General features: G+C 47.2%; 1 protein-coding gene across 2 annotated transcripts in view; it reads right to left on the bottom strand.

The window, feature by feature from the left end:
• The window catches only part of DHRS7B (dehydrogenase/reductase 7B), a 58824-nt gene that overhangs the window by 2556 nt on the left and 31279 nt on the right, over positions 1–24989 (bottom strand). For both annotated transcript variants that reach the window (XM_044249250.1, XM_044249251.1), the window contains exons 2-6: positions 18240–18418; positions 12929–13038; positions 4577–4793; positions 3891–3983; positions 329–481 (exon numbers count right to left, since the gene is read on the bottom strand). In XM_044249250.1, coding sequence (XP_044105185.1) covers positions 329–481; positions 3891–3983; positions 4577–4793; positions 12929–13038; positions 18240–18418 — 752 coding nt within the window. The remainder of the gene's footprint in view (positions 1–328; positions 482–3890; positions 3984–4576; positions 4794–12928; positions 13039–18239; positions 18419–24989) is intronic.

Here is a 24989-nt window from a genome sequence, read left to right as displayed (position 1 = left end):
TCTTTTGGGTCGAGCAAGCCATACTTTCCATGAAGTTAATCCACTTTACTTTTACTTGTGTTGACTTTAATTTGGAAGCTTGGGCTTCTAAGACCTTCAAAGGACTCAAAGTCCTGGCCACCAGGCACCCTGTTCCGACAGCTGCAACGGTAAGCTCAGGCTGCAGACGGCCCATGCTAGTGACCACTGAGCAGCGGTATGCATAACCAATACCCACACAGCAAGGTCTGGGGTTTTAAAAATTACATCCCAAATGGAAAAAAAGCAGCACATCTCACTGTGGCCAACCAACAGCTTTTCATGGAAGAACATGAAAGTAGGGCCTCACCTCCATATGTGGACCCATCAGCAGTGACAGCATTGAGAGACAGGTTGGTGTGGATGTAGCCAGGGCTGATGACCGTCACCTCGATCTCATACTGCTCCATCTCGGCACGAAGACAGTCAAAGAAGGCCTGGGTTGCATGTTTGGAAGCCGCATCTGCAAAGGTTCATGGCCAGACACGCAGGTGAGGGAGAGGGCCTGGAACAGGCCCACAGACTCATTCCCATTCATTCTCTTTTCCTTAAAAACTGATATTACAATTTTAGATTATAGTATTGTAGCAGTGCACATTTCCTGAGTTAGGGAAGCACATTGTATTCTTGTTCTCAGGAAATACCCTGAACTGTGTCATGTCTCCAGCCTTCTTTCAAGAGGTCTAGGGAAAAAAATTGGAAATTTTATATACACATGTATGTGCATACACACACAACACACGCAAACTAGGACAAAGCAAATATGGTCAAATGTTAACAACTAGGGAATCTGTGTGAAGGGAACACGGGAGTTTTTTGTACTGTTCCTGACACTTTTCTTAAATCTGAAATCCTTTTTTTTTTTTTTTAAAGATGTATTTATTTATTTTAGAGAGAGTGCGAGAGTGTGAGTGGGAGGGCAGGGCAGAAGGCGAGGGAGAGAATTTCAAGCAGACTCCCCGCTGAGCACGGAGCCCAACATAGGGCTTGACCTCACGTCCCCTGAGATCACAACGTGAGCAGAAAACACAAGTCAGACATTCAACCGACTGAGTCACCTAGGCGCCCTGAAATCTGCAATTATTCTAATGTTAAGAGTTAAAAGAAACAAAAAACAAAAAAAAAATCTTAATGCCTAATAGGTAAAACATTCACACAGGACAGAGGACACGAAGTAAAAAGTGAAGGTCTTCCTTCTGTCCTCCAGTTCCATTCTCCAGAGGTCACCTGTGCTATTGGTGTCGCAGGACTTATCTTCTACATATCCTATATACATATATGTGATTTGACACTTAAAGAATTTTTTTGAGCTCACATTGTCTACATTATTCCTGCAAGTAGCTCTCTTCATGCAGTGGCGCAGAGCAATTGGTCTCTGCGCCCCCCACGCAGGCCCGCCACGTTTCCACGGGTCCAGGACCACAGAAGCTGCCCCGGCCGCGGGACTGCGTGGGTGGTTTCCAGGTTTTGTCACTGAAGCAGCGCTACCAGGGAGCATCCCTGCAGGCAAAGGAGTGTGTGTCTGAAATCCATGTCCCACTTTCTTATGTATTTTGTTTGATGAGCTTCCGTGGAGTGGCTCTCTGTCAGGAAGAGCTACTGAGCTTGCTCCCTGGGAGCCACGGCTCCAAACATGCTGACAGCACTCTGGGTGGGGACACAGTGACCCGACAATGACATTCTTGGAAAACATACAGCATCTCCACTGAAAATCAGTTTCCTCCAATTCAGACTTCTAAACATTCTAGTGTTAGGAAAGGGGCAATCCATCAGCCGAGAAAACAGGGAAGAAGCAAGGAAGTGTCCCAGCGAGTCCCATGAGAAATTCCAGAGTTGGAGCTCACTGCAGCACCTTCTGGGGGCCAGCAGGTTCGCTCTGGGCCAGGCTGCTGGGGGCTGGGAGTGTAGTTTGTGGGTAGGCAGGTAAAAAGAGCGTCTCCTATCAGCTGTGATCCCAGGGGTACAGGCCAGGGCCTGAGGACAGACAAGAGTCATCCTGGGGGCCCCCCCAAAATAGAAGGCTGCACCTTGATGCCAGGTCTCATGGAGTCTCAGGCTGTAGGTCCTCAGGCAGGCTGAGCAACCTACACTGTCACCATGGCCGGCAACAGGGAGCTCTACTGAACTGCAGGGCATGGGGCTCAAAGTGCCACCTGGGTCATCTTCTTTGGTCCTCACAACAATAGTGGGAGGCGGGGTGAGCTGCTCTCCCATTTCACAGATGAGAAGACTGCTGCTCGCCAGGATTAACCAACATGCCCAGGTGCACTGCCATACTCAAGTCTGCTTGGTACCAAGTACCCGGATCAGAGATAAATCAAAGTTAAGGTGGAAGTAATTTCGTACAAAGAGCACTTGTATAGCCTTCACCCTGATTTATCTATTACTAACATTTCACCTCACTTGCTTTATCACTGGTGATTCTGTTTATTCCTGAACCGCTGAGCTGCCTTCAATAGCTGTCCTGTGCTGTCAGAGCTGAAACAGAATGCTGGGAAACAGGGAAATCACCACCACAGGAACAAATATGGCCAGAGTGCTTCCTGATTCATAAAGGACTTTCCATCTCCAGATGTCTCATTTCACCTTTAATGCTGCTCTGTGGAACGTGTGTGGGAGCCATTGGTCTCTTCGCAAGCAAGGAAACGGGGGTCAGAGGAGTTAAGCTACTCGCCCAAGGACATGCAACTAGAACCACGAGGCACAGCAGGGGGTCCTTTCTGGAGAGGAAGAGGTCTTTGTGACAGTTCCAGATCAGCCACGCCATGTCGTCCAGCTGGATGTCTGCTACCGTCCTTCCAAAATGCTGACCCAGCTCTGCTCTCTCTTCCCTCGCTGCCAATTCTGCAGCTGCCTTTGGGTGAGGCCGGCGCTTGGAGGCAGTGAGAGCAGAGGAGGCTGCCACAGGTCAGTCTAGCAGAGGGCGGAGCAAAGAACAGAGCGACTGGGGCAGTCTGGGAAATCGCCTTTAAAATCTGTCAACACAAGCCCAGGCTCCGTCTGCTTGCTGGCACAATATGATGGCAGGCAGATGGGAGAAATGAGATCTCAAACTTCTGGCGCAGTCACAAGCACACAGAGGTGAGATTGGGAACTGGAAGTCAATGCAGCAGTTTCATTTTTTTGGTCCTACTTACTATTTCCACTTTTTGGAGATCCTTCCATGAGTGGCCAGAGGTGGAAATATTTAAGGATATCCTAGGTAGCACATCATTGCTACTGGTCAAGAACTGAAGGAAAAGCAATCTTCCTGTGTCCAGGAAAATGTCTAAATGACTCACGTCACATCTATTCAATGCACTACTACAGACCCACTTGAAAGGATCAAGTGAATTGCATATGTTGATGTGGAAAGTTGTATCAGCGAGTGGAATAAGCAAGGCACGAAAAGTATGTATACTGTAATTCCGTGTCTGAGTATTTGATCACAGGAGCGAAGCTGTGAGGCATCTGCTGCAGAGTGATCACATGGACATGCTGTGTGTCCACGGCGAAACCCAGTAATGGGCTAGTGGCTGACACATGCATGGCGCGTACATGTGGGTGCACTCCAGCCCTGCACGCACGACCCTCGCAGACTGCCACAATCTCCCAGTGGCCCTCTGAGGCTGGGACTGCTCCGGCCTCCTTTTACAGATAAAGACTGGGGTACAGAGAAGTGGGCACCTTTGCACAAGGTCACATAGAGCGGGTAAGGAGCAGAGCTGGAACCCAGACATTCCGCTCAGCAGAACACATTGTGATCAAGCCCCCTCACACTCTGCGTTGAGCATTTCTTACATGTCTGAATTCTGCATACTATATGTGCTATCTTTATAATCATGAGAAGACAATAAGGAAAAACAGTTGGGGGAGGAGAAGAGAGTACTCACATGCTGATCGGAAAGGAATGCTGATTTTGCCCTGGATGCTGCTGATCGCCACAACATGGCCTTGTCGCCTTTTGATCATGGAGGGCAGGAGTGCTAAAGACAGACAGCAGAGATTTTAGCGGAGGACCCTTTTGGTCACTGCAGCTAACGGGGACAAGAGGCGACCTTACTTATCATATGCAGTCAGAGCCAGGGAGGTGAACAGGAAAAGCTTCTCACGGGGAGCGGCACACCGGTGGGAACTCTCAGGCCTCTGGCACCCAGCAGATCGCCAGGGGGAAGGAGCAGGAAGGGGGCAAGGAGGCAGGCAGGAAGACACCTGGTCACTAGGAATGGTCTGCTCAGTCCCCCTTTCTAGGGAGAGCCTCTCCCCGTGAGTGGTATCTGTGACCCGGCACAAAAATGTCCCCACTCTGCCTGGGCTTCCAAACACCATGAAAAGGAAATGGATGTGATGCTGTACAAATAAGCTGTCCCTGAGGAGAACATCTTGAATTAAGGCTGGAAAGCAGATCAAGCAAATGCAAACGAAAGCCTGGAGAAAACAAACACCCAAGCTGTAATGACAACACCCATTCCAGGGTAAAATAGATGGAGTTAGGCAACATTTAGCTAAAAAGAAATCAAGTAAAGTAAAAAGAGTGCCAACATGCAGTGCTCTTTTCCCTTTGAATAAGGACTGTTACCCTTCGTTAGAGCAATTGGGCCAAAGTAGTTTGTCTCCATGACTTTCTTATCCACGTCCGTGGTAGTGTCCACGATGGTGCCTCTGTAGCTGATGCCTGCATTGTTGATGAGCACGTCCACGTGGCCAAAGCACTGCAGGATCTCAGCTGTCGCAGCGACGATGGCCCCAGGGTCCGTGAGGTCAAAGGTCACTGTGTAAGGCTTGTGTGTCTGCACCTGGTCAAAAATGACAGAAACCTAATGCACCTTCAGAGTGACAGGCATGTGAGCCACATGTCCCTGCTTCTCAGAGTGCTGGAAGTGGCCTGGGCACGGCACGGCACGGGCTCTAGTACCTCTTCCTCCAAAGAAATGTGGCCTGGAGGTTCCTGCCTCTGGTACTCACACCTCACCCGGGCAACTTCTCCCCCGAACTGAAAATGACTACTAGAGCCAGGCTCCCCTCAATGCCTTGTGCCAGCACCGTGCTGTATATCATCATGACATTAAACAGTGCCCTTCCTGATGGGAGCCGTCCTTCTCAGACTGTCCTTTTTGTTCATTTGTTCATGAAACATTTTGTTATATATCTCCTATGTGCCAGGGACTGGGGACAGGGCAGAAAGCAAGACAAACACCGTTCCTGTCTTCCAGAAGCATCCTGTCTAGTGAGGAAGACAAGTTCTATAGCTGTGAAGCATATCATGAAGAAGTATAAGACGCCAGAGAAATGAATAACTGAGCCATCTAACTTAGAGGGCTTCCCAATGGATGTGAGTTTAATAAGAGATTAAAAGGAGGGGTGGGGATGTGAAATCAGAGAAGATGGCAGAGTAGGAAGTGCCAAGAATCTCTTTCCACCTGGACGTTGTACTGGCAGAAACTCTCTGAAGAGAGAATTCTGGAACTCTGGAGTCTATCTGAATCCTTGCAGCTTCTAAAGCAGTGCCTGGTTGGCAAATTATAAATAATTTTGGTCAATTCTAGCCATCGCCTTGGTGGTAGGTTTCCATCCTCCATCCCTACAACCCTGTGGTAGGCAGCTGTAGGAATGACAAGCCACACTTCTTGGGGCACAGGAGGGAGCAAAAGTAGGCAATAAAGGCCTTGTCTTCTAAAAACCAGGTTTGTATTCTGGTGGTGGATCACTGAGGTGGGGCATGGAGGCAGGTTGCATTATTTTAATCACCGCTGGCTAAAATGGTTTCCAGTAGATTTATAAGAGTTAACACATGTTGTTTTGATATTCAAAAATATAAATAAATCCTCAGAAAACATACCTGAGGAAGCCCAGACAATGGACTTATAAGACAAAGATTTTTTTTTTAAAGATTTTATTTATTTATTTGTCAGAGAGAGAGGGAGAGAGAGCGAGCACAGGCAGACAGAGAGGCAGGCAGAGGCAGAGGGAGAAGCAGGCTCCCTGCCGAGCAAGGAGCCCGATGTGGGACTCGATCCCAGGACGCTGGAATCATGACCTGAGCCGAAGGCAGCTGCTTAACCAACTGAGCCACCCAGGCATCCCAAGACAAAGATTTAAAAAAAAAAATTGTCTTAAAAGATCCTCCAAGTGCTAAAGGAAGACACGGAGAAAGGCAGAAAATTCATGTATAAACAAAATGAGTATCATTAAAGAAATGCCATCAAATAAATTGAAATTATAAAAAAATTCTGGAGGGGCACCTGGGTGGCTCAGTGGGTCAAGCCTCTGCCTTTAGCTCAGGTCATGATCCCAGGGTCCTCGGATCAAGCCCCACATCGGGCTCTCTGCTCAGCAGGGAGCCTGTTTCTCCCTCTCTGTCTGCCTGCCTCTCTGCCTACTTATGATCTCTTTCTCTCCCTCTCCTTCTCTGTCAAATACATAAATAAATAAAATCTTAAAAAAAAATTCTGGAGCTCAAAGTACAACTTCTGAAATGGAAAATGCTGCTCTGCGCCCAGCAAAGTTCTCATTCTTCATTTACCTTTACTTCTTAGAAGTGTTCACCTTTCTGACCATCCACTATCTTTTAAACCTCTTTGTATTTTGTTTTTTTCTGGAGTCCAAAGTGCCGACTGATGCCCGTCCTCAACTCAGCCCACCGTGGATCCCGCCTCAGCCCCAAGCATTTGGTTCCCCAAACCACATTTGAGCAAGCAGAAGAGCAAATCAGTGGAACAGAAGAGTGGATGCCTGAAGTTACTGAGTCTGAGAACAAGAAAAAAGAATGAGGAAAAGCAAACAGAGCCTACGGGACCTGTGGGGACCGCCCCCATCGAGCGGATCAATAAACACACTGTGGGAATCTGAGAAGGAGAAGAGAAAGAGAGATGGGTGGAAAGAATATCTGAAGAAATAATTGCTGAAAACGTCTCAACTTTATGAAATACATGAATCTACACATCTAAGAAGCTTAACACCAAGTTGGATAAATTCAGATGCCCACATGAAGACATGTTGTAATAAAACTCTCAAAAGATAAGAGAGAGAGAGAGAATCCTGAAAACATCAAGAGAGATCTACTCTAACACAGTGGGCCGCCTGGGTGGCTCAGTGGGTTAAAGCCTCTGCCTTTGGCTCAGGTCATGATCCCGGGGTCCTGGGATCGAGCCTCCCACCGGGCTCTCTGCTCAGCAGGAGCCTGCTTCCCTTCCTCTCTCTCTGCCTACTTGTGATCTCTGTCAAATAAATAAATAAAATCATTTAAAAAAAAATCAATTAAGCACACAAGACAGTAATGCAGGAATTGAGGATCCCAAAAAAGCTATAAAGCATACAGAAAACAAATAGCAAAATGGAAGAAGTTCCTCCTTACTAGTAATTATTTTAAATATAAACAATTTAAACTTTCTCATCAGAACACCACTTGATAGCTAGAATTTTTTTTAAAGATTTTATTTATTTATTTGACAGAGAGAGAACACAAGTAGGCAGAGAGGCAGACAGAGAGAGAGGAGGAAGCAGGCTCCCCGCTGAGCAGAGAGCCCCATGCGAGGCTCGATCCCAGGACCCCGGGATCATGACCTGAGCCAAAGGCAGAGGCTTTAACCCACTGAGCCACCCAGGCACCCCGATAGCTAGAATTATTTTTAAAAAAATCCAACTATATGCTGTCTTTAAGAGACTCACTTTAGATCCAAAGATACAATTGGGTTGAAAGTGAAAGGATGACAAAAGGTTATTCCATGTAAATAATAACCAAAAGAGAGCTGGAGTGGCTGTATTAGTATCATACAAAGTAGGCTTTAAATCAGAAAAGGTTATAAGAGACAAAAAAGGACATTACATGCAGGCATACCTCAGAGACACTGCAGGTTTGGTTTCACAACACCACAGTATAGCAAATATCTCATTTAAGCCAGCCAAACTAATTTTTGGTTTCCCAGTAGATAAAGAAGTTCTGTTTATACTACATTGTAGTCTATTAGCATGTAACAGCATTATGGCTAACAAAACAACATACATATCTTAATTTAAAAATATTAAAAAAATAAAAATAAAAATATTGCTAAAAAAGTGTGAACCATCCTCTGAACTTTCAGTGAGTTGTAGTCACTGATCACAGATTACCATAACAAGTTGATAATGGTAAAGTTTGAAATATTGTGAGAATTACCAAAATGTGACACAGAGACAGGACATAGAGATGTGAAGTGGGCAAATGCTGTTAGAAAAATGGCACTGATAGACTAGATCAATACACGCTTGTCACAAAACCTTCAATATGTAAAATACACCCCATCGGCAAAGCACAATAAAGGGAAGCACAATAAAATAAGGTAAGCCCGTGAAAATAGAAAGGCATTCATTAGAGAGAAAAAAAGGTAATAGTTATAAATATTTATTACCTAATAATAGACCTTCAAATATGAAGCAAAAATCAACAGAACTGAAGGGAGAAACAAACAGTTCTATAATAATGTGGTATTTCAATACTCCATTTTAAAGAAAGAGAACAAGCAATCAGAAGATCAATTATAAAATAGATGACCCGAATACTATAAACCAATAGAACTGAACAGATATATAGAACATCCCACCCAACAACAGCACCACGCCCATTCTTCTCAACCACATACGGAACATTCTCCAGGACGGACCACATGTTAGGCCACAAAACAAATGTTAACAAATTGAAAAAGATAACATTTAAACTGTCTTCTTCAACCACAGTGTGATAAAGCTAGAAATCAGTAACAGAAGGTAAACTGAAAAACCAGTGGAAATTAAACAACACACTCTTAAAGAAGCACTGACTCATAAAAGAAATAACAAGAGAAATTAGAAACTATTTAGACACAAATGAAAATGAATACATAAAACACCCAAACTTATGGGATGCAGTGAAAGCAGTGGTAAGAGGGAAATTTGTACCTATAAGTGCCTATATTAAAAAAAAAAAAAAGTTCTCAAATCAATAATACAACTTTACACCTTAGGGAACTAGAACAGAGTAAACTAACCCAAAAGCTAGCAGAGAAAGGAAATAAAGGTTAGAGAGGAGATAAAATAGAGAGTAGAAATAAAGAAAATCATGAAATCAAAAGTTGGTTCATTGAAAAGTTCAACAAAATTGAGAAACCATGAGCTAGACAAAGAAAGAAAGGATGGAGTAGGTCCCTACCTAGGTAAAAGGTTATAGGGGCACCTGGGTGGCTCAGTAATTAAGGATCTGCCATAGGCTCAGGTCATGATCTCAGGCGCCTGGGATCACCACCACCCCACCACGCCCCCATCGCATTGGGCATCCTGCTCAGCGGAAAGCCTGCTTCTCTCTCTCCCACTCCCCCTGCTTGTGTTCCCTCTCTTGCTGTGTCTCTCTCGGTCAAAAAAAAATAATAAAATAAAAATAAAAATAAAATATTTAAAAAATAGTTTAAAAAGGTTATAATACAATTGACAACTGTATGCCCATAAATGACATAACCTAGAAGAACTGAACAGATTCCTCGAAATACACAAATTCCCTGACTCAAGAAGAAATTGAAAAATCTCAGCAGACACAGAGGAGGTAGAAAGACTGAAGCGATATCCTAAAACCTCTCGACAGAGAAATGTCAGGAACCAGATGGCTTCACTGGTGAATTTCACCAAACTTTGAAAAGGAATTAACATCAACACTTGTCATCCTCTTCCAAAAAACTGAAGAATGACAGAACACTTCTTAATTCATTCTGTAAGGCTAGCATTACTCTGATACCAAGTCCAGATAAAGAAAGCACAAGAAAATTACAGACCAGTATCCTTCATGAATACAGATGCTAAAATCCTCCACCCAATACCAGCAACTCAAATCCAACAGTGTACTGGAAGATGCTTACCATGAACAAGTGAGATTTATCCTAGGAATGCCAGCTCGTCCAATATAACAAAATCAACCAATATATCACGTTGACAGAACAAAGGAAAAAACTACATCATTGTCATCTCAACTGACGCAAAAAATAGATTTGAGAAATTCCAACACCCTTTAATGATAAAACCCCAGCAAACCAGGAATGGAGGGGAAAGTCCTCAACATTGTAAAGGACATTTATGAAAAACCTACACCTAATGTATGTTCAATGGTATAGGACAGGAAGTGTTCCCCTATGACCAAGAACCAGACAAGGATGCCTGCTCTCACTGTAGCTATTCAACACAGTACTAGGTTCTAAGCAGAGCACTTATACAAGAACAAGAAATAAAAGGCACCCACATTGGACAGGAAAAGGTACAACTGCTCACAGATGACACAATTCCATACATAGGAGGTCCCGAAGAATCCAGAGAATGCTATTAGAGCTAACGTAAGCTCAGCAGAGTTGCAAGGTACCAGATCAACATACACACACCAGCTCGATGTCCATATACCAGCAATGAGTAATCTGAAAAGGAAATTATGAAAGCAATCCATTTATAATAGCAACTAAAAGAATTAAATATATAGGAATAAATCAAACTGAAGAGGTCAGCGATTTATATGCTAAACACTACAAAACACTGCTGATACAAGTGAAAGAAAACCTAAATACATGGGAAGACGTCTCATGTTCATGGACTGGAAAACTTGACACTGTTAAGTAGTCAATACTACCCAAAGTGATCCAAGAGTCAATGCTATCCCTATCAAAATACGTGCATGTTTTGGAGGAAATAGGAAAGAAAAAATCCTAAAATCCACATGGAATCTCAAAGGTCTGTGCACAACCAAAACAACATTGAAAAAAAAAGGAACACAGCTGGAAGAGCCACACTTTCTGATTTAATCTTACTGCAAAGCTACAGCAAACAGTGCGGGACTGGCATAAATACAGACACAGACAAATGAAACAGTAAGGGCAGCTCCGAAATAAACCCTCACGTATGTGGCCAAATGACTGTGACAGGGGTGCCAAGACCATTCAAGGAGGAAAGAACAATCTTTTCAACAACTGGGACTAGGAAACCTGGATATATACATGCAAAAGCATGCAAGTGAAACCTCACCTAACACCGTATACAAAAATTAAATCAAGTGGATCAGAGACCTAAATGTTGGGAGTTAAAATTACAGAATAAAACATGGGGGAAGGGGCGCCTGGGTGGCTCGGTGAGTTAAGCCTCTGCCTTCGGCTCAGGTCATGATCTCAGGGTCCTGAGATTGAGCCCTGCTTGGCCCGGAGCCTGCTTCCCCGCCTCCCTCTGCCTGCCTCTCTGCCTACTTGTGATCTCTCTCTGTCAAATAAATTAATAAAATCTTTAAAAAAAAAAACCAACACGGGGGAAAATCTTCATAATGTTAGGTGTGGCAATGACCTCAAGGATGTGGCACCACAAGTACAGTCAACAAAAGAAAAAATAAACTGGGATTCATCAAAATTAAAAACTTTTTGGTGGCTCAGCTGGTTGAGCAACTGACTCTTGATTTTGGCTCAAGTCATGATCTCTGCGTTGTGAGGTTGAGTCCCCGCATCAGGCTCTGCACTCAGCACCGAGTCTGCTAGAGATTCTTTCTCTCCCTCTCCCTCTGCCACTCCACCCGCTCGTGTGTGCATGCTCTCTGTGTCTCTCAAATAAAATCTTTAAAAAAAATAAAACTTCTCTGCATCAAAGGATACAGATTCACTGTCAAGGAAGTGAAAAAAAATCTGCTGAATGAGAAAAAATATTTGCAATTCACAGATCTGATAAGGGATTACTATCCAGAATATATAGAGAACTAAACTCAACAACAAAAACAAACATAAGATAGGAGAAGGACTTGAAACGACATTTCTCCCAAGAAGACATATAAATGGTCAGTGAGCACAGGAAGAGATGCTCAACCTCATCTGTAACTAGGGAAACTCAAAACCATTTCATATCTCCTAGGATGGGTACAATTAAAAAACACACAGAAAAGAACCAAGCATTGGCAAGAATGTGGAGAAAGCAAGACCCTTGTGCATAGCTAGTGGGAATGTAAAACGGTATAGCTGCTGTGGAAAACAGATGACAGTTCTTCAACAGGTTAAACATAAAACTACCCTATGACCCACCCATTCCAGTTCTAGGTGTATGTTCACAGAAACCGAAACCGGGGACTCAAACATAATAGGTACAACTATGTTCACTGCAGCATTATTCACGATAGCCAAAAGGTGAAAACTCCAGTGTACATCAACAAAGTCACGGATAAACAAAATATGGTATATACGTACACTGGAATAATACTTCGCCATCAAATGGCATGAAAGTTTGATTCATGCTACAATACGGATGAACCTGAAGACACAACGTTCAGTGAAATAGCCAGACATAGGACAAATATTGTATTTTCCACTTATACAAGGAATCTAGAATAGGCAAATACATAGAAAGAAAGTAGAACAGAGGTTTCTAAGCACTAGAGAGACAGGAGAAAGACTGAGTTATTGTTAACAGGTATAGAATTTTTGTTGGGGATGATAAACACAGAAAGTGGTGAGAGTTATACACACTCTGAATGTGTTTAATGCCATGGAGTTGTATACCTATAAATGGTTAAAATGATTAGCACTTTGTCATGTACATTTTATTTGTATGTGTATCCTTATATGTATGTAAGTACTATGTCACATATATTTTTTCACAATTAAAATTTTAGAAGTCATGGCCAACCTCCCCCCCCCCACTTCCCCACCATAGAGAGATGACTAGATATTAGCCAGGAAAAGGGGGAGCAGAAGCATTCATGGAGAGAACTGCCTAAATCAGTGCCAGTAAGCGGCAGAGTTGGGATCTAAAGCCTGCAACAGTCCTGCCTCCTCCAGCAATGGAGACCTGCTGCCTTCGCTGGTCCAGAGCAAGCACATGGAATGTGCGGCAGCCCAGGAATGGCCGCCATCTCCTTAGACACCTGCAGACGATGCACCGCACCCCTGGCCCACGGAAAACACACCCTTGGACTCACCTGGGTGGCCAGAGAAGCAGAAAGTTCTTTGGTGAGCTCCTCGAGGGCCTCCTGGTTTCGGCCGCAGAGCACCAGCTTAGCACCCGCAGCATAGAAGACTCTGGCACATTCTAAGGAAAGGAGAAAGAACCTTGACAGCTGAGGAAATTCAATGCCTTTCTTCCCCAGTGCAGGTCAATCCAAACTCACTCCAAGTCTCAAAGTATGAATTTGTTTCTTCACGCACTACACACGTTTATTGGCCCCTGCTGTGGACCAAGCGTAGAGTTGGGAGTTAAGACCCCAGTGACAAATGAGGCCCGCTGCTGCCCTAGGAGAGCTCACATCAGGCATATGGCAGACACCAAGGCAGGAGGAAGGCCGGAACTGGTGGACAGATCTGTTAGGTACCATGCTCAGAACTTTCCACAATGATCTTTAGCTCCGAACAACCCTGCGGGCATTACCCCCTTTCTCACAACTGAGGACGCTCAGGTCATGCAATGTGCTCAGTGATCAGGCAATGCCAGCCATTGTGAGGCCGTGGTGTGCCGAGGCCTGCGTTCTGGCACAACCTAGGCTGTTTCCCAAGTCACTTCAGTGCACCAGGTACAGATCTACGGAGCGTGCTTCCGTGGTTTGTACAAGCACAGGGGCACGGGACTCTGTTGCGAAGGGATGGGGCGTGTGAGGGGCTGTTTCTCTGGAAAGTGCTCAAGGCTAAAGAAGAAGCGTTTGCAAAGCACCCAAGGGGCCACACGCAGATACAACTGGGACAGAAAGTGGAGCATCTGACAGTCTTGCCAGGCTGGGAAATGACAAAGGTGAACAACTGCAGCACATGGAGCGCCTACAACAGCAAAGGCCCAGTAAGGGAGGCTGCAGTTTGAAAGTCTCCCTCCCACCGGGAGAGAGGACTGGTGGAGATCAGGCTCTGCTGAACCCACTGCAACATTCCAGGTGACATCAGCTGAGAACAGGGTACCTCTATTAGCCAGTGTTCTCTTGGTGGCAAGAGACGAGACCCAAATCCCACCGGAGCAAAGCAAAAAGAGATTGATTAGGAGGATGCTGGGATAGCTCCAGAATTAAGAGAAAAGAGCTGAGTGGCCAAGGCTTGGGAGGGACAGCAGTAGCGGCCACCCAGGGCCACTGGTGGCAGGAACCACACTCTCTCAGTGCTGGCAGGGCCTTTTCTCCACTTTGCCTCCCTGGCCTGGCTTCCCTCCAAGATGAGAACGGGGCTGCAGGCCACTCTGAGTCACACCAACACAGCACCCCCGCCAGACAGCACAGGGGTCTCTGACTTAGGCAAGCTCTGCTGCTGAAATCCCACGAAGTGTGGGGCAGCATCTCGAGGACAAGGCCAGCAAGGCTCACAGGCAAATCCCCTGAGGCCCAGGGGGAAGGGCAGGAAGAGGAAACCTCCAGAATCTGGGTTAACCTGTAGGGGAGAGGGAGGGTGAAGGCCTCTTGCTTCTTGCTTGCTCTGAGCCCAGACACGGCCTGACTGAATGTTTGGGGCCCTGAAAACATACAGCTTGTGAAAAGCAGTGCAGCCCAATGGTCAAGGGACTGGACTGGACCTCAACTGCCCATGTCCAACGCCGATCTTGGTCACTTCTTGGTTCTGTGATCTTGGTAAGTTATAACCTCTATGTTTCTAACTTTCCTCTTCTACACAGTACAGGTAAAAACAGCACTGGGACTGCATGAGAAAAAGTGGACATACATATTTTTCTCTATAGAGAAAAGCACTATAGAAAAAAGCAGCACAGAAGTGTTCATTGTTTTCACATTTCTAAGCTGCCTTTTTAAAACATTCTAAAAACTGACTATCGGTGAAAACTGAAACCCAAGGGTTTAAAGAAGCACTGCCTGTCCATGCCTGCGGGCTGGTCTCTCTCAAACACCCATGGACAGGTCTGCTCGGACCCTTCCCAGGCAGCTGACCAAGGAGCCAGTGCACCACCACCATGTCCTGGGTCGAATCTGAGAGGCTCAGGCAGTCTTGGTGTCTGGTACCCCGACTCAGAGAAAAGACAGGCCTGCTCTGGGAGCTGTGTGGCAAGCGGTTGAGGGATCAAGCCTGTCACCTCCTGGCTAGGAGCAGAGGACCTTGTTGTACGATCCAGGCAGGGTGTACTGCTCTGACAGCCCTTTCCCCACAAAAGAGCCAAAAGCTTGAAGGGTTCAAAACAGTAGGGGAGAGCAAACTCCAGCATCCTTCAGGAAAACAGAGAGAAAGTTCTCTGGTGTCTGGATTGTCTCATGGTGCAAAGCCCTCTCTCTTCACTCTATGGCTCCTCCTTTAGCTCCTCTTATAGCTTTCACGTACCATCCCCAGACCAGCACTTCCGGGTGTGTCTCTAGATGGAGTTTTCTGGAAGGAAGTGCTAAGCAGACTAAATCAAGACCTTTTCAAGTGTGGTGAATCACCTTCCTTGAAGATGTGGCTGATTTGTTCTCCAGCTCATCCTGACAAAGGGCACAAACCCAGACAGAGCCGCAGCCCCCACTCAACCTGTCCCTGGATGGTCCGGTTGGGGTCTCAGCCTCTGCGCAGCCCGCCTGGCTGTGCTTCCTCAGCAGGGCATCCCTCGCAGGGATGGGGGCAGTGGCTACGCTCAAAGCCAGACACCAGCATTCCTGAGGCCAGAGCTGCTCATGGGGTTTACTAAATCATTCCCAAAGAGGAGGAATCTCAGGCATGGTTGGCTTCCTCACCCCCTTTCATCCTGACGTGGCTGACACAACGGATGTTTTGTGAGGTGTCACCAGAGTGCAGACACGCACAACCAAAGGTGGGGGGAGGCACTCTCACATCTAAATGGCTTCTGGAAAACGGTCACGTACATGCTACTTAAGCTCTGTTTCCTAGCACAGCCAAACACGGAGGAAATTAAAGTCCATGTAGGGAGTGACAGAAATGAAAACAACAGATTGCAGGGATTCCATTTTCCTTTCTTGAAAAAGCTGACACAGGGAGGCAGGAGGGTCAAGGGAAAAAGGAAAACAGTCCCAAAGTACCATTTATCTAGCGAGGGCTGCCAGAGGGTTATCCAGCGCAGCCAGCACTCCTGGCCTGTTCAATCAAGAGAGTTATTCACGACCTCAGGGCTTAAGCTGGCTACAGTGGGTATCCAGAACATTCTGTTCCTCTAGTCAATGGTCTTACTGTTTTATAAGAATAAGCTCATGTAGCTTAAATATACAAAATAGAAGACAAAACAGGAGAAACACAGAAAGCTGTCTGAAGACTTATCAGAGAATCCAGGCTTTCAGAGCGGCTGACAGGGCAGGCAGAGCCGAGCCACTGAGGGCAACTCTGTCTTCCTCCTCCGAAAGCTGAGGTGCAGTAGCGCCTCCTTGGTGGTCTCCCACAGCGGCATCTGTCCTTGACACGGCTGGTGAGGAATCTGTTCCTATTTTATCTGGCCAGAGGGGAAAGCGGTCCATGGGCTCTTGTCCTTCAGATGTGAAATGGGGCAGCATATAAACAGACTGATTTGGAATCTGGGAAATGGCTGACCTAATATATGATAGAAATACACACACACACACACACACACACACACAGGTTTTGTTTTTCTTTCAATTATATTGTCTATTCCTTTCAGTCTTGGTTTCCAGAAGAAGAAGTGTGGAATGACCAAGAGGACACTGTCTTTCTTCAGCATTCACATACAGGAGCACCTGTAAGTCACCATCCCAGCCAGCTCTCAAATACTCTTCAAGGACTTAAAAAAAAAAAGCTTCTCTGAGATCAAGAGAAGTGGCTGCTGACTACCCTATATATAGTAGCTGAGTAAGGTCAGAGGACTGACCGTGGCAAAAGGCCTGGAGGCAGCTGTCCCTATGCGGGTCTGGGTATCTAATGACAGGCCCAGGGTTCACCCGCAGAGACCTCACCAAAAACATCAGAGTGGTGTACAAATGAATCCATGCTTTCCCAGGCTCCCCTGTGACCGCTAGCCACTTCCTCTGCAGACAAGGCCCCGTCTGCTCCATTATGTTTCTGCAACACCCAAGTGCTTCCCAGCCCGGCATGACCATGCTGCTCCCTGCCCTGGGCTTGTGCGCAATGCCCTCCTTGCTAGCCCATGCTTTCCTTTCCCTGGCCATCTCCCCTGCAGGAGAGATAAGACTGAGTCCTGACATCAGACTGGGGTTTGAATCTAGAATTCCTAGGGCAAGTCTCTGCATCTTCTGTGAGCATTTGATGAGCTAAAGTGCAAGCCGGCACATCCCTCTAATCCACCTACTGGGCCTGGGTGGGAACACCCATTACTGAAATGTCAATGCCCTGAGGTAAGCCCTGGCCACTCTCCACCAGACTGTGAACTCCCTGAGGAAAGGGACCCTGTCTTTCCTTGGTTTGTCCCAGCACCTTGTCCAAGCCTCCCAATTGGGAGATGCTCGATCTGTGTTGTGCTGACCCCAACCAAAGGATGCAGCAGGGATAGGTTTGCCACAGTTCCGGGTGCCTCACAGCCTTCTCCCGGGCACTGAGCGCTGGCGTGGACGATGTGCTGGTGTGGGTGGTATGTGTGCAGATGCTGAGGAGGAGGAAGCAACACACGACATGCCTGCATTTGCTGCTTGCACTCGGCCAGAGGCAGTGCACGTGTTTGGAAGGGAAATGACGGCAGCTCTACAGACTCATCTGTATGAGGCCACGGGTGGTGAGTGACTCTGGGCCTGTGTCCCAGCATAAAACCCCTGGAACCCAGAGCCTCAATGTGTTCACCAAATCAGATGGAACTCACATGAAAAACCGAGTATCTGAAGTATCACTTATTCTGTTCCCAACCCCACCAAGGCCACACTCAAGGTGCAGCTGTAGGCACAGCCCCAGGGAGAAGAAGGTGAGGGGAAGGGGACACCAAGGCCATGAATTGGGGATGCTTGCTGAATCCAGGAAACCGCATGCTTTGTTTGGCTCTCACAGAGGTAAAAATGTTTTCTAAGTTAGTTGCTGTATTTGACAATTGGGCGTCTTCACATAAAACCCCCAATTTCCACAACTAGCTGGAGTGAAGTGAGGGGGCCCCCTTGGAGGAGAAACGATGTCTCCAGTTTGCCAGTCTTCCTTGTGGCTTTCGCCTCCCAACACCGATGTGGATGAAAGCCAGGGGCCATTTCTCATCACAATTAGGCTCTCGCCTTTTCCAAGCGGACCAGGGACGGTGACATGCTCTTGTTCCCAAGTCACCTAGCCCACTTCCTTTATTTGCATGCGTGCAGTGGAGGAGCTGCTCCTCTTGTATGCATCAAGTTCCCTGCCTTCCCCCACCCCCGTCCCCCCGACAGCACTGCCCCCAGGACCCACCTCGCCCCAGGCCCGAGGTAGCGCCGGTAATGACCACCACAGCGTTCCGGAGGTAGGCCTTCATGCGCACCCGCTGCAGCAGCTTGAAGAGGCCGAAGACTCCCACACAGCCAAACAGCAGGGGCAGGATGGCCATAGACGTAATGAAGTCCATGATCTTCACCTTGAGCAGACTCTTCCTAAAGGAACCCAAACCAAATGCATTTGGGACACAACAAGTAAACTCAAGGGACTTGCCAGCTCCTGCCCTGCTAGACTGATAAAGAGCCCAGATCTCTCTCATGGGGACTTTAGCCCTGAGCCCAGCAACTATCTTGCTGAGGCCCTCGGCTTGGTGGAATATGCATTCTCTCCCTCTGACTGACATGAGCAGACAGCAAAGCCACTGACCTCGTGAAGCCGCTCAGAGGCACACAGTGACCCCAGAACAAGCTGAAAGAGTCATTCAGCGCAGGACCCAGTTACCCATGAGTGTGACAGGAGGCTCTGGCATATCCACACTCTCCTGATTCTCCTTCAGGAACCTACTGAGGGGGACTGAAGTATGCCCATTATCTTTTCAACCCATATATGTGGATTTAAAAAACATTTTTTTAAAAAAGGAAAAAGAACACCATACCAATCCTTCTACTCCTCCCTAAGCAGATGGATGTTTCTGGGTGGGGTGTGCCCTGGACTATGTCCACGATGGCCCATAAATGTCCTCCTGGCCACAGGCCTCACAGACACCCAGAGGGAATTCTGTGCAGCGGGGAGCTGCCCTCTGCCCCAGATTCAGGCTGGGAGGTGGGGTCCCCTGCCATGCGCTGTGGCGTGTTCTCACTTAGCATTCCCTGGGGAGCCACAGTCAGCCAGGTGAAGTCAGGGCACAGGAACATCTGTGCAACAGCGGCAGTCAATTCCTAGGATCCGTCCCTTCCACGGCTGCCCAAATCTCCTGATTCCTCCAAGCTTCCCTGATTCCTTGTCACTCACCCATGCCCCCATGCCCGAAGCAAGCTAGGAGAGGAGGGAGACCCAGGATGAAAGGAAGGTCAAGGATGAGCCAGTGATGAACAACACCATGTCTGCCACTTTGGAAGAAATGCCCTGTAAGGCTATTTGACAAGTGGGCTGAGTCTATTACACAAAAGGCCCACCACCCACAGTCCTCCTCCAGGACTAGGATATTATAAGCACAGTAATCCTGTTCAGGAAGAGGCTGGAAACCAAGGGTAGAGCTGCAAACCAGCCTAAAGTTTTCAATTCCTCATCAAATTGGGAGTAACTAAGTAAAACCCTCAGTAGCCTGCTGAATGTCCCATGTCCTCAACTCCATATATTTAAAAAAAATTTTCTGCTTCCATTACCAAGACAACATCAACTCTGTGGGCGCCACGGAGCCAGGAACCCACTGAAGCCCAACACAGATCCGTTTACATGCTGAGCTGCTTTGATCATGAACCTCAGCATCGGGTGAGCTGTCCTGATCTAGTTTAAACTGCTTGACTGCAAAAGGGTTCTGCTCGCATTTGAACTGCCAACTCAACAAGTTCAGTATTCAGTTTGGTTTTTTTTTATTTTATTTTATTTATTTGACAGAGAGAAATCACAAGTAGACAGAGAGGCAGGCAGAGAGAGAGAGAGGGAAGCAGGCTCCCTGCTGAGCAGAGAGCCTGATGCGGGACTCGATCCCAGGACCCCGAGATCATGACCTGAGCCGAAGGCAGCGGCTTAACCCACTGAGCCACCCAGGCGCCCCCTCAGTTTGGTTTTTCATCTGCCTTTCTAAATATATCCAATTTCTTGATCACCATAAATAATTAACGTTCTTACACAAACATCTGTAAAAATGACTGCTTCCCATCAAGCTCCACTTAATCCACTTCTGAAAAGTCCCCAGCGACTATCTGCTAAGTGGTTACATTTCCTTCTCACCCTCCATTGTGCCAAGCCTCCATCGGATGAACCAGCAATTAAAGTGGTCTATCAAGTGCCAAGCTCTTTACTGGGTACCACTGGCACCACCCCCTGCCCACAGCAGGAAGCTGAGGCCAAGTCCCAGGGGAAATGCTGGAGCCCAGGGACCCTTTGTCTGGCACCTGGAGGGACTGAGAACGGTGTAGAACAGCGACTGGCACCTCTGCAAGTTCTGTGGGTCTGCAGGTACCGCCTGGGGGCCTTCACAGGGCAGCCCCTGAAGACCAGAGGGTGCAGGAGTACTTCCCGGGGGGGAGGGGTGAATTCTGGGGGGCAGGAATGATTACCAGTTTGTTAGTGCAGCTTTACCGGAAAATTACAGCAATTGACAGAAAACACAGGTAGGCTCCAAGGTAATCATAGCTCAGAACTTTCATGTAAGGAACTTGGGGGTAGGGAGCTTTCGACCCAGCAGGATGGCTGTCTAGGAAGAGCTCTATCCCACCACCATCCCAGATCCTTACCAGTCAGGTCCCAAGGCGGACCACCCTGCTTCACCCAGAATTACATGGGGCCTGGCCAGTGCCCAAAGTGACCAGGGAGTTGAAGAAGGGACTCATGAAGAGACAACAGGCCTCAGCCCCTTGGTGGAGGCGCGGAGCTCCATTAAGTCAGCTGGGTGGAAATAGCTCTGCACATTCCTCCATAGGCTCCTGGAGACCAGAGCCTTGTGGAGCCTGCCTGGTTCAGACCTTCAGTCTGGAAGGTCTCCACCGAAGAACTCCAGCCGAAGGCTACAGGGGTGTCATGTACCAATATGCAGCCTGTTGCTCCTCAAAATTCAGAGGTTGCAGAGGCCATGTGGAAAACACTAATTGCAGCAAAGTGACAGCAGTGCAGGGGTTACAAGGATGACCCCTCGAGCCAGCCTGGCTGGATTCACATCCTGGCTCAGCCACTTACTTACCAGCCTGGGTAAAGGACCTCCCCACTCCAGGCCTCAATCTCCCCATCTGTAAAATGAGGGTATCTGAGTGTCCACCTCACAGGTCTGTTATGTGGTTAGCTGAATTAATACATGGAAATGTGTGCAAGTCCCTAGAAAAGTGTTAAGTGCTCAGTAAATGCAGTTGCCATTGGCATCATCATGACCCAGAACTAACTGAAAGCTCCTAGGCCAGGAATTAGTTTCATGGCAGTCAGATTTCCAAGGCTGTCTGGAAGAGTCCCCAGTTTATGAAAACTGGTTTCTTCAAAATGAAGGAAAGTCATTAAACATAGAGCTTGCTGGAGTTTAAATTTTATACCTTCATAAACCCTTTGGTTTAGTGACATTAACGTATAAGAAAAAAGAAACCCCGACTTTATCAGAAGAAGTCAAGATCCCATATGCCGAGGTGCATATCAAAAATGTGGCCACCCTAACAGGCACTGAGGCCAGTACAGCCAAGTGAGAGCAGACAAGTGCCCAAGTGTCCCTTGCTCCCCTTTTTTCACACCCAGGGAGAAGCAGGATGAAAACAAACCGGAGGTTGCCCCCACCCTGTGAAGACAACAATAGCTGCCAACAAGCTGCATTTCCATGCACCTTTTTACAACCCAAGCCAGCAATCCAGGACACGAAGAAAAGAGAGAGAACTACACACCGTCTTGTACACTTCTGGGATTCCTTGAGCACCTGACACAACATCGCATGCCAGCCTTGGTCTCCTGGCCCTGGGGACCACTTTGCCTGAGGCAAATATGGCAACAGGTTAATGGGATCCATCCTCGGCCCACGGGCCGGCTTCTGTGGGGAGAGTGCACATCTGCATTCAGTCTGACAAGTCATTTAACAGAATCAGAATGCAAAGTAAATTAGAAATCAGCACCAATTGTGCCCAGCTAACTCAGGAGGATGATGGTGGGAAAAGACATTCCAGAGCAAGCCATTTATTTGAGAGCATTACACTCAGTATCAGGGTAGGTAGGTATTCAGGTCACTTTCCTGACCAGGTGAAGCTGGTCATACAGACAAATCCCAACTTTCTGGGAGTTTCTCAAAATTCTTAAAGACCTTCCCCCTCACTCCACTCTGCAGTGCACAGGGCCATACTGCCAGGCCCCTGGACCGCCAGGACTCTCTGGTCTCTGAATGCTGGCTGGGCCAGCTCCTCCGTTTTTCACCATCGGCAGTGAGGATGGCCAAGAGAGCAAGACATGGAGGTAACTCGGCCCTCCTGCCTTGCTGTGGTGTCCGGGGGCATTCTCCAAGCAGAGGCACAGCTTCTAAGTGGAAGGAAGGAACTGTGTCCTGACTGGCCCCATTTCCAGAGTAGGAAATACAACTCCTATGTAAAACAAGGTTAGAGGGGGTCAGTTTTCTTTGAAGCTGGCATAGAAGAACTTTAATATGTTTACAAATTTTGCATTTTATACCAAAATGCTTAACTGCTAGTTTCAGATAGAACTGGGAAGGCAAGACTGATGGTATTAAAAGGGAGTGGGAAAAAGAATCTATCCCACGATTTCCAGCTCTTGGAGATCAGCTCATACATAAAAGGGACAGCCCAGCATCACTGTGAGCTACAGCAGAAAGTAGGACAAGTCTCAGAGAGAGAGGGAGGTCAGAAAAGGAAGAAGGTGAGATAGCCCCCCTCAAACAGAAACCACAGATCACACGAGGTCCAGAAGTGCGAGTGCATGGCCTAACAGAAAAGGAGGCGCTCACAATCCTGTCTACTCTCTTAATTGACAGGGAAGTGACCTGAAGCAGACCTTACGCTAATAAGGCACATCAGCTGGCGGGAAGAAGTTACACAGTTCGGGCGTTCACACACTAAGCTCATCTGCTTGTATTTTCATATCCCACAGACTACAGAGCTCTAGACCTAAGTTAAAAGACAGTAAATGGTAGAAAAGTCCTTTCATGGGTGAGTGTTACTTGGGCCTGGGCAGCTAGAAAGTTCACGGTTGTCACTGTGACTTTGAAATTCAGCTGTTCCCTTATTCCGCTGAGAAGCTCTTCAAAGGGGCTTCTGGAACCTCAAACTGGAAACAAGACTCTCTCCAAGAACTCAACTCTGAGCAGAAATGTCACTTTAATGTTATTTCATTCCTCATCCTTTAGCCAAAATTTTACACTGCATTTCACAGATGGAATCTGTTCCTAAGATTCCTTTCTTCTCTCAACCAGTTATAAAAAATAAAGTAAACGGAACCATCCATAAAAACAGGTTGTTGGGGGGCGCCTTGGTGGCTCAGTGGGTTAAAGCCTCTGCCTTCAGCTCAGGTCATGATCCCAGAGTCCTGGGATCGAGTCCCGAACTTGGCTCTGCTCAGCAGGGAGCCTGCTTCCCTTCCTGTCTCTGCCTGCCTCTCTGCCTACTTGTGAGCTCTCTCTGTCAGATAAATAAAACTTTAAAAAGAAAAAAAAAAACAGGTTATTGGGAAGCTACTCAGAACCACACACAGAAATTAAACTATTAACAGCCACACCCAAAAATCAACAGAGGGTATCTGAAAGCCCTCCACATTTAAAGAATAAAAAATGATTTCAGGTCCGAAAGAAGGATGAGTCATGAAATAATCTGTCATGTTATGCACAAGAAAATCAGGCTAAAGGGCAGAGAGGAGTTCCAACTGGGAGGCAGGTCACTGAAATCATGCAGCACAGAGTGGCTTAGTATCACCCAAAGCAGTCAGGATTCCATTCTCACAAACCTACACCACTCTTGTATTTCCTAACTGACGACCAGCATTAAACAGCTAGTCTGTTAAAGGTGACATAAGCTATGGGTCATGCTATGACCCATATCTGAAAATACTCATCTATTTTCAGAAAGTAAAAGCAGAATGAAGCTGCTCTTCTTTGGTCTCAAGCTTAGGAGAAGCAGCAGCTAAGGCCGTCTCTGACTGGAAAGAAAGAACAATGTCCTACCTCAGATGCAAGCTACTTTGCCAGTGGCGGGTCCCAGTGCCAGCGTCTTCTCTGGTCCCTTGACCTGGGGCAGTGTGCCTAAGACTAGAGACCAGAAGACACCTTCGGGTCAGCAAGCCCTCCCTGGAGCGCCGGAACAAGCCAGCAACGAGTAGCCTGGAGGGTGTATTTTGGGATGCCAATCTCAGGGCCCCCAGTTTAAAGGAATGCAGGCTGGCAGCAGTAAAGCTACACCAAAAGGAAGGCCTGAGACGATTTCAGACCCGGCTCCTGAGTGTCCATTACTGGGAAAAGGAACCACGCGGAAGCAAACCCCGCTCTCCGGTGAGACGCTGAGCACACACTGCCAGAGCCAGCCAGGGAGGGCGCGAAGAGAGGTGCCAGCACAGCTCCAGGCCCTGCCGTGCAGGCTCCCTACACAGGAGTGGGACCCCACAGCCAGAGCCTTATATCTGCTTCTAACGACAGTGCTCACGATGTCTACCTAGCACCCTGCCACAGAAAACCAATTTTGGTGTCTAACGTGCTTTATAAAATGAATTAAGTATCACTGGAGGATGCAGGGGTGATCTCACCCTCCTTCCTAGAAAACACACAAGAGGCCCTAACAGAAAACAGACAGTACACCCACTGTGGGAGTCAGACAGAAAAACACCAAGGTGGCACTCGGGGGGCTGGATTCAAGTCCACCACGTCATGTACTTGCTGTATAACATGGACAAACGTATTCGTCATCTGTAAGTATGTATCCTAATTTCAAAATGCGGATGATTATTCCAATAAGAAGACACATAGGAAACACCTTGTACATGTTAACGTCCTACACAAACATGCTCCTGCCTCCTAAACTCATGGAGGAAAGGCAGTCCCCACAGAGGAGCTGGGGCAGGAACTCAACATGGCAGCCAGGCAGGTGGCATTAAGGGTAGTCA

Source organism: Neovison vison, chromosome 5, assembly GCF_020171115.1.
Source record: "Neovison vison isolate M4711 chromosome 5, ASM_NN_V1, whole genome shotgun sequence".
Taxonomy (NCBI): Eukaryota; Metazoa; Chordata; class Mammalia; order Carnivora; family Mustelidae; genus Neogale; species Neogale vison.
The sequence above is the reverse complement of the archived record's forward strand: the minus strand, read 5'-3'. Positions and strand labels throughout refer to the sequence as shown.